The sequence below is a fragment of the Arvicanthis niloticus genome, unplaced genomic scaffold, assembly GCF_011762505.2.
Source record: "Arvicanthis niloticus isolate mArvNil1 unplaced genomic scaffold, mArvNil1.pat.X pat_scaffold_67_arrow_ctg1, whole genome shotgun sequence".
Lineage (NCBI taxonomy): Eukaryota > Metazoa > Chordata > Mammalia > Rodentia > Muridae > Arvicanthis > Arvicanthis niloticus.
In genome coordinates this window covers 22,965-36,622 of record NW_023046292.1, presented here as the reverse complement: position 1 = coordinate 36,622, position 13,658 = coordinate 22,965, and the positions used below count along the sequence as shown (strand labels likewise).

Sequence of the window (13,658 nt, the reverse complement as noted above, 5' to 3'; positions counted from 1 at the left end):
TCCAAACTCTAGGTGTTTGTTACCTGGGCCAGGTATGCAAGAAATACAGTACACTGCCATCCTCCAAAGCTACAGGAAGTCCACTTGATTTTTTTCTCTCCAGATTTATTTTTGTAATCTGCAAGCTTTGCAGCCAGCATCCCCTCCAGTGATATCCCAGAGCGGATTTGAATTTGGTCTCTACCTGACCTGATAGAATGAGAAGCAGACACAAAGGGACAGAAACCACAGGTCAACTCCCCAAGCCCTTGGAGATCTCTGCCTTCTGGTTCTCGGGCCTTTCTATCTCTATTTCTTAATTTCGCCTCTTGCGGAGGGTTTCTGTGAACTGTGGCCTCTTCCCTTAAAGTGACTGCGATTATCCTCTCATAATGAGAAAAGGGGTGCTCCACTTCCCACAGGTAATAGGTTGGGCCACAGGACACAGGGCACGTGGGGGTCTTTCCCACCTTCATGTCGGCTGGCTTGGTGGAGAACTTGTCTCTCTGCTCTCCATGCTCATCATACAGCAGGACCACTCCATCCACTGTGCAGACAGCAAATTTAGTATTGTTCTGGGACCAGGCCATGCAGGTCACCTTCGCAGAGCCATCCTGTGGAGGTGAAGAGTTAATGTAAGCACAGTGCTGGACTAGAATGTACAAAGCATTTCCAGTCTCATCAGCCACTACTGAGGCTTTGCTTTACATCCTTCTTGTCACAATGTTTCCCTCAAAATGAAACAAAATAAAAGAAACAGTTTTTGATATTCTCTGGGGCTTTGTATAACCCAGACTAGCCTCAAGGCTCACTCTATAACCAAGGGTGACATGAACTTCTGATTCCCTAGAGAACTTCCTCTCCTGAGTGCTAGGATTCAAGGCACGCACCATCATGTCTAGTTTATGCCATGCTGGGGAAGGAACCCAGGGCTTCCCTCAAGCTAACCAAACACTGAACTACTAACCCATCTCCCGAGCCCTTAATGCATTTTCTGAGACTCATGACACAAATGTAAGGCATCAGCTGTTCCAAAAGCAATGGCCTCCTTGGTCCCTCATCTCTCAAGTCTGCTACTGAAAAAAAAAATTCATTTGTCTGATAAATGTTTGTCTTTATAGCTACTCATTCAATTAATGTTTTCAAGCATTTCATCAAGAAAGGCCCTTGGCCAGGAGCTGGCAGAGAGACAAAGATCAAATCATAGATCCTACCCTGGGACCTAATAAGATGCTATAAAATTGTAAAGGCCCCAGAAGAAGAAAATGTACTGAATGCAGTAATGATTCTGGCATCTGAACTCAGGTCTTCATGCTTGTACACTGAATACTTTACCCATGAGCCATGTTCCCAGCCAAGTTAAGGTATTCTTTTTTTTTCCTTTTTAATTTATTCTATATACGTAAGCACACTGTTACTGTCTTCAAACAGAACAGAAGACTGCATTGGATCCCACTACAGACAGTTGTGAGCCACCATGTGGTTGCTGGGAATTGAACTCAGGACTTCTGGAAGAGCAGTCAGTGCTCTTAACCACTGAGCCATCTCTCCAGCCCCAAATTAAGGTATTCTCAAAGATCAGAATATAACCTTGTAAATTGAGGTGTCTATAGCTGTAGATTTAAAGTTTGGATTCTTTGTTTGTTTGTTGCTTTTGTTTTTCAAGGCAGAGATTCTCTGTGTAGCCTCAGCTGTCCCGGAAATCACTCTGTAGATCAGGCTGACCTTGAACTCACAGAGACCTACTGGCCTCTGTCTTCCAGAGGTGCTGGGATTAAAGGCATGCTCCACCACTGCCTGGCTAGAGTGTGAATTCTAAAACTGAGCAGCCTTTGGCTTGAATGGCTTTCTGCACAACCTTGGGAAACTCAACCTGAGTCAGTTTTTCTCATCTGTTCTACGCAGGCAGCAGAGCTGAGGACACGGCTCAGTTGGTAAATTGTTTGCCATAAAAGCTGAGTTCAATCCCCAGAATCCACATGAAAACAAAAGATAAAGCCGGGAATGGTAGTACATGCCTGTAGTCTGAGTGCTGGGGACACACGAAAACCCCACAGCTTGCTGGCCAGCCAGTGCAGCCTCCTCAGTGAGCTCCAGGGTCAGTGAGAAACCTGGCCTCACAGAATAAAGTCATCAGGGGGGATGGATGCCTGGCAGTGATCTCTAGCTTCAACATACATGTGCTCATACTCATGTGTGCCATGCATACACACACATAAGCATGTACACAGACACACACACATAAGCATGTACACAGACACACACACACACACACACACATACACACAGACACACAGACACACACACACACACACACACACACACACACACACTGTGGGTAACAATATAGCCTGCTGATGGGCTAAGTTAGGTTTACATTCCTGTCCCCTGGACTTACCTCTGTGTCCAGGGAGGACAGATGGGCCCTGTGAGAACTGAGACACTTGGAACATGTCTGCAAGATGTGCAGTTACAGCAGAGTGAAGCAGGCCATTTTCTGGGTTCTTGGTGTGCTAGGCAGACCGGGGTCTACATGAGAATGAAAAGCAAAATTCTGATTTGCAGCCTTCAGAGACAGGCTGCTTCCTGCGCATTGGTCCTACAGGTCCTCAAACTCCTCGATGACGCAATCCTTTAGCTTAAGGGTTTGGTTAACATCAAACCCAGAGCAGCAGCTACACTAAGCACACACACTTTCCCACTGAACTACACTTTAGCCTGCTCTGCACTACTTCAGAATGAGTTAACAATGGTTTCAGTGAGCTACAAAACCACATTTAATCAAGTCAGACTGGCCTAAGGGACCAACAGATGCAATTCTCTGCATTTTTCCCATTGGAGTCTTAACTAAGAGGTCCTCCTTTACTTCTCTTTGCTTTGTTTTTTTGAGGCAGGGTCTCACTCTATAGCTTGGTTAGCCTGTAGCTGGCTATGCAGACCAGCAATCTCTTGATTCTCTTGTTCTGAGTGGAAGGGTAGACTACAGGCATTCAATACTACACCTACTGGGTTTTTTTTTTGTTTTTTTTTTTTTTTTGTTTTGTTTTTTGGCAGAGTTTCCCTTTGTGACCTACATTGGCTTCAAACTCATGATCTTCTTGCCTCAGCCTCCCAAGTGCTGGAATTATGGTGAGAAACATGTCTTGCAGAATGAAGATCACAGCTGACTAGGAACTGGAGTCTTGTTTAGTCTAGTTTTACACCAAAGATCAGGGTCTCAACAAATCAATGCAGCCAGCAGACCAGTGTTTGCTTTGACTTTACTCTATAAAAATATACAACTTAAATACATATGACACTCTGTATACAAGACATAAACAACTGGTAGATTTAACACTTTCAGTTATTTCAACAGAAAGCAAATATGTAAGTTACCTCCTTGTGAGAGCATTCACAGTCAAGGGAAAGAATGTGCAGGAAGCGATCAGTGCAGGGAGCTAACCCAAATTGTCTAAGTCTTCAATGACAGTCCTTTCTCCAAGGGCCCAGCACTGAACTGTGTGTTAAGACTCAGACCCACTGCCTGGCCATACCACAAGTAAACCCCTTCATCCTCCCCAGGGACAGTTAATGGAGCAATCGTTGTCCAAGGGGAACTAACCATGTCTAAAACTGTGCTCAGCCCCAGGATGAGAAGGATGAATAGCTCTTGGCTTGAAAAGCTTGCAGTGGAAATTGCTTAGCTCAACTTTGCAACTAAATTCATCTTTGAAAGTTTTACAAAAATGCTAGGGACTTAGCTCCATGGGCGGCTGCATGAGAGACTTACCCTTCCAGAACCTATGAGCTGACCCGGAAGGGAGCACTGTCATCGCCAGAGGCAACATGCCAGCTCCTTGCTTCCTAGCTTCAGATGGCAATCCCTCTGTCCTCCTGCCACGTGTCCCTGACTCAGTGCTGGCAGGAGCTCCTTGTTCTACTCTGAAGAGCTTTCAGCCATTTAGCTACCCGACCTATGGCTCACTGACCATCTAGCTGCCTGACCTATGGCTCACTGACCATCTAGCTGCCTGACTTATGGCTCACTGACCATCTAGCTGCCTGACCTATGGCTCAATGAACTAAGGCAGAATTAGTTATGAAGAAGTATTTATTACTTGAGATTTCAATCAATGAGAAGATACTAGAGTAAGTTTCCTGAGGTAAACATAAGCCTTAAAGAATGTTGTACGGTGTATACAAGGACAGCAATCTTATCCTCAACATCTGGACTCGTAGGTTAACAGGCTGGTAAAGCCACAGACACATTTAAATTTAGAAATAAAGTGGCAGTGCTTAAGTAAGATACTGAGAGTGAAGACCAGCAGTTCCCAAGGAGGCACAGGAGGAGAACACAGATGCCATGGGGAGGGTGCTCTAAAGTGCTTGCGAAGGCTGGAAGACTAAGTCTGAAATGCTTCCAGGGACTTCCAACAGGTGAAGAGGTGATACTGGTTGGTGACTCAAATGGAGAAGGGCACAGCTTTTTTTTTTCTTTTAATAACAGTTGTTCAAATATTTTATCTCATTTTGGGGGGGAAACAAGGTTCTTTAAAAAACTTTCAGCCACTGAAATGACTGAGTTGCAACCCTTGCTGATGCTCTAAGATCTTACTGTGCAAATAGTTTTCAAAATGTCAAAGAACAAAGCACACACCTGCACCAAGAATTTCAGCAAATGCAGAAGTCTGTACCGGACCATGAAGCCAGGATTCAAAATACTTTTCATTCTGAGGCATGCTTTGTTGTTTTTTAATGCTCTGCTGATGGATTATAGAAATCAGAAAACTTCTGGGACCCTGAGGCTTCACTTTTTCATTTTATTACTATAAATAAATAAATAAATAAATAAATAAATACTACTCAGCCTCTCTAGATGTTAGTAACTAAGTTGTCAGAAACAGAGTCTCAAGATCTAAGAATCAAGCCCAGATTACATTTCAGCAAGTCATCTGAGGGATCCTATTTGGATAGGAACACTAAAGTATCCTGCTATAACTGTTCATCTGCCCATGTTGTTGAATGAGGTGAAGACTGGGCCCTACACTCAGACTGACAGCACCATGTACAATCCCTTATCCTCATGACTCTCACTTTCTGTTCCAAGAGCAGTAGATAATCAGATACGTTAGGCATGAGGGAAGCCTCAGGCAGAAATGAGGCCCACAAGAACTTTGAAATGGAGTTCAATCATCTCAGAATCATGGCCTCACAGTGCCGCACCCAGTGTTTGCAGCTGTCACCTGTAGGAAGAAGAACACGACTTCAGCCCAAGACCACAGTCCAGTGCCCCAGTGATTTTTTCCTGTTAGGAGAGTCAAAATTCAGAATTACATCCAAGCACAACTCAAGAGTTCCCTGAGATGAGAAGAAGCTGTGTTGAGAACACCACGCTCTTCCAGCCCCACATGCAGATCTCTCTCAATAAGGGGAATGAGACAAGGTTTGCAGATGTCATCTTAGAAAGATTTCAAGCACCCCCTAGGCACAAGCAGCAATATCCAGCACCCTTTTGCTGGCTGGTCAGTTCTGAACCCAGAATCTGTCCTCACATCTGGGGTCATGCCGAACAGGTTAAGTTTCTCTAACCTGCCCAGTGGAAGGGGTAATAGTCAAACACCATCTTGCGGAAGGTCAGCTGCATGGCACCACCCGTAAGTCTGTTTGCGGAGACACCTATGAGAGAAAGGCACAGGTGAACAGCGCTGGAGAAGCAAAGAAACCCGGGCATCACCTGAAGCCCTCTGGGGATCTGAACCCTGATCCTCTTACAAGAGTAACCAGTGTTCTTTACAGATAAGATAGCCCCTATCTGTCCATTATATACTAAAAAGAATACAAAGATTCCTTTGTTCAACTCATGGATAAGGAACAATAATAACTTTAAAATTAGCTTCTTTGGCCGGGCGGTGGTGGCACACGCCTTTAATCCCAGCACTTGGGAGGCAGAGGCAGGCGGATTTCTGAGTTTGAGGCCAGCCTGGTCTACAGAGTGAGTTCCACAACAGCCAGGGCTACACAGAGAAACTCTGTCTCAGAAAAAAAACAAAAACAAAAACAAAAAACCCCCAAAAACAAACAAACAAACTAGCTACTTTGAAGCTATCAGTGTTAACTTAGATCTAAACCTACAGTCACTGATAATGCTTTGGGGATTTCTGATGCCTTTTAGGAAAGGTCTCATGAATCTCAGTCTCATGCTCACAGCTAAACGTGACCCTGAACTCCTGATCCTCCTGCTTCCACCTCCCAACGGCTACAGTTACAACCTGGGCATCTACAACAGTGTGCTCTTTGTATTTGGAGGAAGGGTCTTCTTGAGACTGGGTCTTGCCATGAGGCACAAGCTGGCCTCAAACTCATGGCAGTACGTGTGTCACAGCCTCCAGAGCAATGGGATCACATGTGGATCACACCACCAGCAAGAGCACTGTGTGGCCAGGGCTGGCCTCAGACTCAAGGGACCCATCCGGGATTAAAGACATTCACCACCACAAGGACCTAAGCAACACTGAGAAGAAATTACTACACAAAAATAGTTGTTCTCATAATCACTTCCTGTGGTTAAGCCATGTGGAAAAGCCATGTCTACACTGCCACTGCCCACGTGGAGGCGGAGTTACTTCAAGATGGAGGAGGAGCCAACCACATGGGCATGCTGCTTGGTGGAAAAGACAAAAAGGCGGGCACATTCATTCCCCTGCCGGTGAATCCTGGTCTCATTACTAGAGGCAAATATACAGCAGGTGTGGCTCAGTGGTGCAGCACCTACACGGCGCTCATAGAGCTGAGCCGCCCCTCAGCACCTCCGACGTAAGCAGGTAAGAGGCGAATGGCAAATGCAGCCTACGGTGAGGTGAGCAGAGTAAAGCAAGACAAAGGGCCGTCCTGTGTGAGCATATGAAATGGCAAGCGAGCGAGTGAACAGGGAAGGTCCCCTCAGCCAGTGCAGCATCTATCTCACTGGATGTAGGAAGCCATGGTTAGCGGTGATACATCCGCCATTCCAACATGGCGCGGACATTGTGTGCTCCCACTAGTAAACAACTAACTGCGCAGGTGCAAGAGGCAAAAAGCGCCGCCAAATCACTGCCCATCCCGGGGCGTATTATGGGTAATGAGTGAACAGCCAATCAGAAGTATTTAAGCTGTGCCTCTTCCTGTCTTTCCGTCTTTCCGCTTCTGCTTATACAAGAGTAAAGCCTCGCTGTAGAATCACCCGAACACCGCCTCACGTGTCTCTTTTCGCGGGCGAAGGGGGACTCAGGAGGCGCCCGGAACAACTGGAGCCTGACCCTGGCTGTGCGGTAAATGGGGACAGACGGACTTCATGCACTTCCTACGCGAGGACAGTCAAACAGAGTAAGCAAAAGGTTATTGGCTTCTGCGGGGATCATAAGGAAAAAAGTCAATCGTTCTGAATAAATATAAATTCACATGTATGATACTATTTTAAGTATGCCACTAACATAATATAACCTCTCTACACATATAAATACAGCATATATAATGAGACAGGGTTCCATTGTGTAGCCGGAGCTGGTCTCGAATTCATGGAGATCTGCCTGCCTCTGCCTCCCGAATGCTGGGATTACAGCTGTGTGCCACCACATCTGACTATCACAACACAGTATTAAAATAACTCAACTGTGAACATTCTGGTTCTGGATGGAGCTGGGGGGCAGAACACATGTCTGTTCTGGATACACACAAGGTCTGTGTTCAATCCTCAGGAGTTTTTTTTGTTTGTTTGTTTGTTTTTGTTTTTCGAGACAGGGTTTCTCTGTGTAGCTCTGGCTGTCCTGGAACTTACTCTGTAAACCAGGCTGGCCTCGAACTCAGAAATCCGCCTGCCTCTGCCTCCCAAGTGCTGGGATTACAATCCTCAGTTCTAACAAAGAGAGAAATCTGAAAACTCTGAGGTTTCCTACAACTGAATTTATTTCTCCTAAAAATCTTGCCAGTGGTTCTGCACCTCTGGCAAACACCAGCATTTGGAGACATGGGGATGACAAGGGTCATGCTGGTTGGGCTCAATCTATGAAGCTCTGCATCTGTGTGGTGGGAAAAGGGCCTGCCGTGTGTCCTGTGTGACAGCTGGCTCCAGCATGCACTAAAGGCTGGAGTGTTCTCCCTTGTGCCAACATAGAGCTACCACAGGAGGGCTGGGTACCAAGCGATGCCTGAAGAGCCTTCATCCGAGGCTCTGCCCAGGACCAACAACAATGTGTGAGTGGCCAGGTTCAGGCCTCTGCGCACCTGGCTCTCTGGACTGGCTGTCATCACAGATATGCAGGTCCGGGCGAGAGATGAGGAGGTGGTAGGAAGACTCCTTCACATCACGCCTGTCTGTGAACACTCCTGTGGCTAGCACTCCAGGTCCGAAGGGATCCAATACCCTCATATAAACAAGCATGCAGGCAAAGCCTATGTACATACAATAATCATGATAATAATAATGTATAAGGAAAGAAAGGAAGGGAAAAGGCAGGCAGGCAGGCAGACATGCAGACAGACAGACAGACAGATGTCAACTCTGGGCTCTGAGAGGCTTCTTTTGATGCTTTCTGTAAGCATAGTCCACATGGATAAAACCCCGATTTAACAGCACCCCTTCTGTCTTATAACTGCTGTCTAGTGTCTCACTCAGCACTCCCCTGAGAAAGCAGCTCAAACCCCAACAGCTCACACCAAGTCTAGCGCCCGTGTCCTCAGGTCTGAGTCACCTCCTCTAGAGTGTCCTCGCTAAGTGCACCATCGTGCTGGTGGGTGGTGCTCTCAATGCACGGGGTTTACCTGTCACAGCACCTAGGAGCAACTTGTCAACTGTCTACTCTCTAAGGCGTGGGATGTCCCAAGGGTAGAGACATGCTACTTCCTCCCTCTAGAGGCTAGCACCCCATCTGACACACAGGGGACCCCAGTGAGCAGAGCAAACAAGTGAGACAGGCACAAGCAACTCCACACGTGGTGAACCCTGTAAGCAAGCCAAAAAGGCTTCCATTCCCCACAACACCAGCACAAATTAGGGCTAGCCACCTGCCCCGCAGCCAAGCAGATGCCCAGTGTGCCTCTGACCTGCACAGGCTCAGGAGCCAGGCTCTTTCTCTGCTGAGCCGACTTCTCCATGGCCGCACTCAGGGACTCAGCATCGCCTTGAGCTGTGAGTCAGTCAGCACCAGAGCAGGTCGTCCAGGAGGAAGGTCAGCTTGGAGGCGACCACGATGCAGTCTTTGGTCTGAGGGGTCACAGAGAACACAGTTAGCTCCTGGTGTCTTCCAAGGCCTCAGAGTGACTGTGCTGGCGTCCCCGGCAGCCTTCGCCTTCCAGGAGGTGAAAAGGACCATCAGGCACTTTGGAACACCGACTTCTTACACAGTGACTCCGGTTTGCTTGATTTACCAAAGGCACCAGCCGACCCCCAGATGCTCACGCCCGTGTGTGCATAATACGGGTGGAAACCAAACTGGCTTCTGAAAGCACCGGAACAGGGTGACAGAAGCTTCTCCCACACTGGTGAGGCCAAGGAGGACAGTGGCCCTACAGCGACTTCACAAGTTTCCTCTCCTCGGCGGGGATCAGTGATACAGGTCAGACGCAGGTCACTCTGCTGCCAGTTGGGGTTGACACTATAACCTTGGAGCTGCCACAGTTCAAAGGAAGCAGGGAAGGCCTTGGAGTGGATCTTGATGGTGATGGAATTGACCATGATGAACAAACCCTCCACCACCTTCTCAGCAAAGCCGTACCCACTGCAACAAATGAGGGAAACAGCGGTCAGAGCCAGGACACCAGCAATGGCTGGGGGAGGTGGCGGTCAGAGCTGGTACAGCAGCCAACATGGCTGCTTATTTTTCTTTCTTCTTCTCTCCTTGCTGTTGTTTTTTTACCCCTAAGGGTTTTGGTTGGGGATTTTCTTACTATTTGCTTTATTTCCCTTACGTGTGAGTGCACTGCCTCACATGGTTGTTGTGCCCACAGAGTCAAAGGAGGGAGTCGGGGGGTACCTGAACCTGGCTGGAATTACATGTCATGGAACAGTTGCCATGCGGGTGCTCGGGACAGAACCCAGATCGGCTAAAAGAGCAGCCGGTGCTCCTAACCTCGGCGCCACCTCTGCAGCCTCTGAGAGTCTATATAATATAGATGAAATTGTGTGAAAAGGGAGTGGGAAGATGAAAGAAATGCAGACAGGTCAGGGGGTTGATAGCACCGACTCTGTTCAAGAATGTGCCCTCCTGGGCTGGAGAGATGGCTCAGTGGTTAGGAGCACCGACTGCTCTTCCAGAGGTCCTGAGTTCAGTTCCCAGCAACCACATGGTGGCTCACAACCATCTGTAATGGGGTCCAATGCTCTCTTCTGGTGTGTCTAAAGACAGCAACAGTGTACTCATATAAATAAAATAAATACATCTTTAAAAGAAAAAAAAAAAAAAAGAATGTTCCCTCTCCACCTTGAGGTAGCCAGCAGAGAAATAACACTCCTCCTTCCCTGAGACACCAGAGATGGCAGAGAGAGAAGAAAGCCGCCAAGAAGGCCTCAGGCTGTGGAAAGCACTCTTTTTACTTACTCTTCCACAGACTCCCACACATCCACAAAGCAGTCGGTTATCTTCACCTGACCCGCCCCACCTCGCCCCACCCCCTCTAGCCCCATCTTCCCAAGAAATCCTCTTCCTCCTCCAGTAAAACAGACATTCTTCAAAGCAGAATTTCTTTTCTTTTGTCTTTTTTATTTTTATGTTTTTAAGGACTGGAAGGCATCTGATGATCCACCCACAAGGGGTTTGGTAAAACTTGCATTGTTGCCTTGGCCAAGGAACTGTTAAGCTAAAAGCAATTCTGGGATTTTTTTCATCACAAGAATCAAATAAATAAATAAATAAATAAATAAAATCTAGAGCCATGTGGCAGAGGCGGTGTCGCACGCCTTTGATCCCAGCACGTCAGGGGCAGAGGCAAGTGGATCTCTGTGTTCAAGGCCAGCCTGATCTACAAAGAGAGTCTCAAGACGACCAGGGTTACGTAGAGAAACCCTGTCTGGAAAAACCAAAGACGGGGAGGATAGATATCTAGAAACTAACACTAAAGTGTACATTTATATGCAACTCAGCCTCACAGGACTAATCCACAGTCCCTATGGAGTAGGACAAACAGACACAGTTCCCAGAGACAGAACACCAGCCTTACACACAAGTCCAAACTACAGTGGAGTCTGGAGCACGGCCATGGCATACGCCTTCCTGTCATGGCGCAGGCCTTGATCGCTAGCACAGTGACGGTGACAGAAGGTGGTGGCTCACACCAGTATTCCCAGCCCTTGGAGGCAGAAGCCAGAGGATGTCTGTGACTCTCAGACCAACCTGCTCGGGGATCCTCTTTCCATCTCCAGCACTGACCCTGCAGGTGCACCCCACACCTGCCTGGCATTTACACAGGTGCTGGTGACCCCAACCCCAGTCCTCATGCTTTCCGAACCGGTGCTTCACCCACTGAGCCATCTCCCCAGAAAATGACAAAAAGAGCGCGCCCGGAGAACCACTGCTTTAACCCAGATGGAGGCAGGCGGCTCCCTGTGAGTCTGAAGCCAACCAGTTCCAGTATGTTCTCAGCATACTGAGAACATGTCTCAAAAGAGAGAAAAAGAAAAAAATAGATAGAAATGAAAAAGCTTTTAAGAGGTTATATTCCCTTAGAAACAAAAAGAAGCCCCCTGCCTACCCCCTAAAAGGAAACGCGAACACAGGCGTGAGGAAGCGTATAGATGTTAAAGCAGGTACAGTGTGGTCAGCTGTGGGAAGATTTGACAATCGCCTCCATTACCACCTAAGCACTTCCTTCCGAAGGTGTTTACTCAGGAGAAACAACAGCACACGTCCGTCCACACAGACACATCTGAATGCATGTTCACGAAAGCCAAAAAGTACAAGTGAAAAGACTGCCCACTGGCTGGAAAGCTGAGCATGTTGGCATAGTCTGTAAGCCCAGCTCTTGGGATGGGAAGGCAGAAGGATCCGAGTTCAAGGCCAGCCTGAGCTGCACAAAGGCAGCCTGGGCTACCAAAGATCTCTCAGGGTTGGGAGGGGGCTGAATTACAGCATGTGATGGAATGCAACTCAGTGCTAAGCTGTGTGTCCCCCAGGTCCATACTGCTGTTAGGAACACAGTAAAACAGGGCATCTGGGCTTTGCTTTCGAATCCTGGAGTACAAAGGAAACAGTGTTGGCAACATGGTGGTAATTGCTGAGGTCTGGTATTTGAAACACAGGGATTTGAAGTACTAGTCTATGTGCTTCAGTTGTAGGCCTGAATTTTTCAGTAATCAAAGTTTTACTTTAAGCCAAAAAAAGTGAGACACACTTTTCATTCATACAGGTTCACACACATTAATAGGCTGAAGCAGGAGGATCCTAAGTTTGAAACCAGCCTGAGCTAAAGAGCAAGACCATCCATCTGTCCATCCATCCATCCATCCATCCATCCATCCATCCATCCATCCATCTGCCATCTTCAGCGAGGCTCACAGTGACTAACTTCTGTCCTGAAGCAAGGGCGATGTGGAACTGGCCATTGGGGGAGGGGGGGAGGGTCCTCACAGGTTTCCATCTCCACCTCCACCTTATCCAGACACTGGAATACAGAGAGAACTAAGTGTCCACACAAAACTCACACAGCACCACAGAACAAGAGGACTGTGCTACAAGCCTCGAACCACCAACACAAACCACACTTCAAACTTCCTGTCTGGATCCCAAGGGAATTTAAGGATAGTACTTAAGCAGTAAAAACCATTATTAAAAAAGCAAACGCACACCAGGTAGTGGCGGTGTACACCTTTAATCCCGGCACTTGGGAGGCAGAGGCCAGCCTGGTCTACATACTGAGGCCATTTAGAAAGGCCATGTCAATTAAAACCAAAACAAAAGAAAAGGCTACTTTCAAGTAGAAAAAGCCATTACCAAGCAGGTTGGATGTGTCTTTAACTTGGTCCGCTGGATCTGAAAGAGGAAAGCACACAGGCCTGTGAGAGCCGCTCTTCAAGAAAACAAGCCTGCTGGCTAGGGACAGCCACAGTGCTCAGACCCCATTCTCACCCGGATAGAGGCCCTGTTGCAGTAGACGCTGGTGATGGCCAGCCAGGTAGGAAGCTCCAGCACATTCTGCAGAACCTCTTCGTCCAGCTCCAGATGGGTCAGCTGACCCTGCCCTTTCAGAGTGCTCAAGTTGATTTTGTCCAGGGAAAGATTCTTAGTGAACCTGCAGAGAGTGACAGTAAAACATCATTGTTCCCAGGGCACCGTGATAAATCAGAATGCTGTAGTCCATCACTGCATGACGTTCTCCTTACGATGGTCACCATCTTCCTGACAACGTGCTGGGAAGTCAGGGAAGAGGCTGGAGGAATGGCGACACAGCCTTCTATTTCTGCATTCCCACATAAAAGTCCCCTAAAGACAGAGAACTAGGCCTGATGTATGTGCACACCTGTGATCCTGTAAGTGTTGATGAAGATCAAGGCCACAATGAACTTGAAGCCAGCCTGGGATACTAGTTACCCTGCCCCAAAGACAACAAAATAACAAAGGACCCCAACTAAACAGAAACACCAAGGACAACAGCTGGTGTTTCATTTTCCTTTCAAAATGTATTTACTACCATGTGTGCATGTGACTCATGTGTTTGCACAAGCATGCCATGGC

General features: G+C 47.5%; 1 protein-coding gene across 1 annotated transcript; it reads right to left on the bottom strand.

The window, feature by feature from the left end:
• Window positions 1-457: 457 nt before the first annotated feature.
• LOC143433824 (bridge-like lipid transfer protein family member 3A) lies at window positions 458-13,211 on the bottom strand. The gene is made up of 8 exons (XM_076706424.1): window positions 13,053-13,211; window positions 12,918-12,956; window positions 9,037-9,710; window positions 8,218-8,385; window positions 5,548-5,634; window positions 4,616-5,201; window positions 2,378-2,508; window positions 458-593 (listed from the first exon to the last, which is right to left on the bottom strand). The coding sequence occupies exons 4-6, from the start codon at window positions 8,372-8,374 to the stop codon at window positions 5,149-5,151; spliced, it is 297 nt and encodes a 98-aa protein (XP_076562539.1). The 5' UTR covers window positions 8,375-8,385; window positions 9,037-9,710; window positions 12,918-12,956; window positions 13,053-13,211; the 3' UTR covers window positions 458-593; window positions 2,378-2,508; window positions 4,616-5,148.
• Window positions 13,212-13,658: the final 447 nt, after the last annotated feature.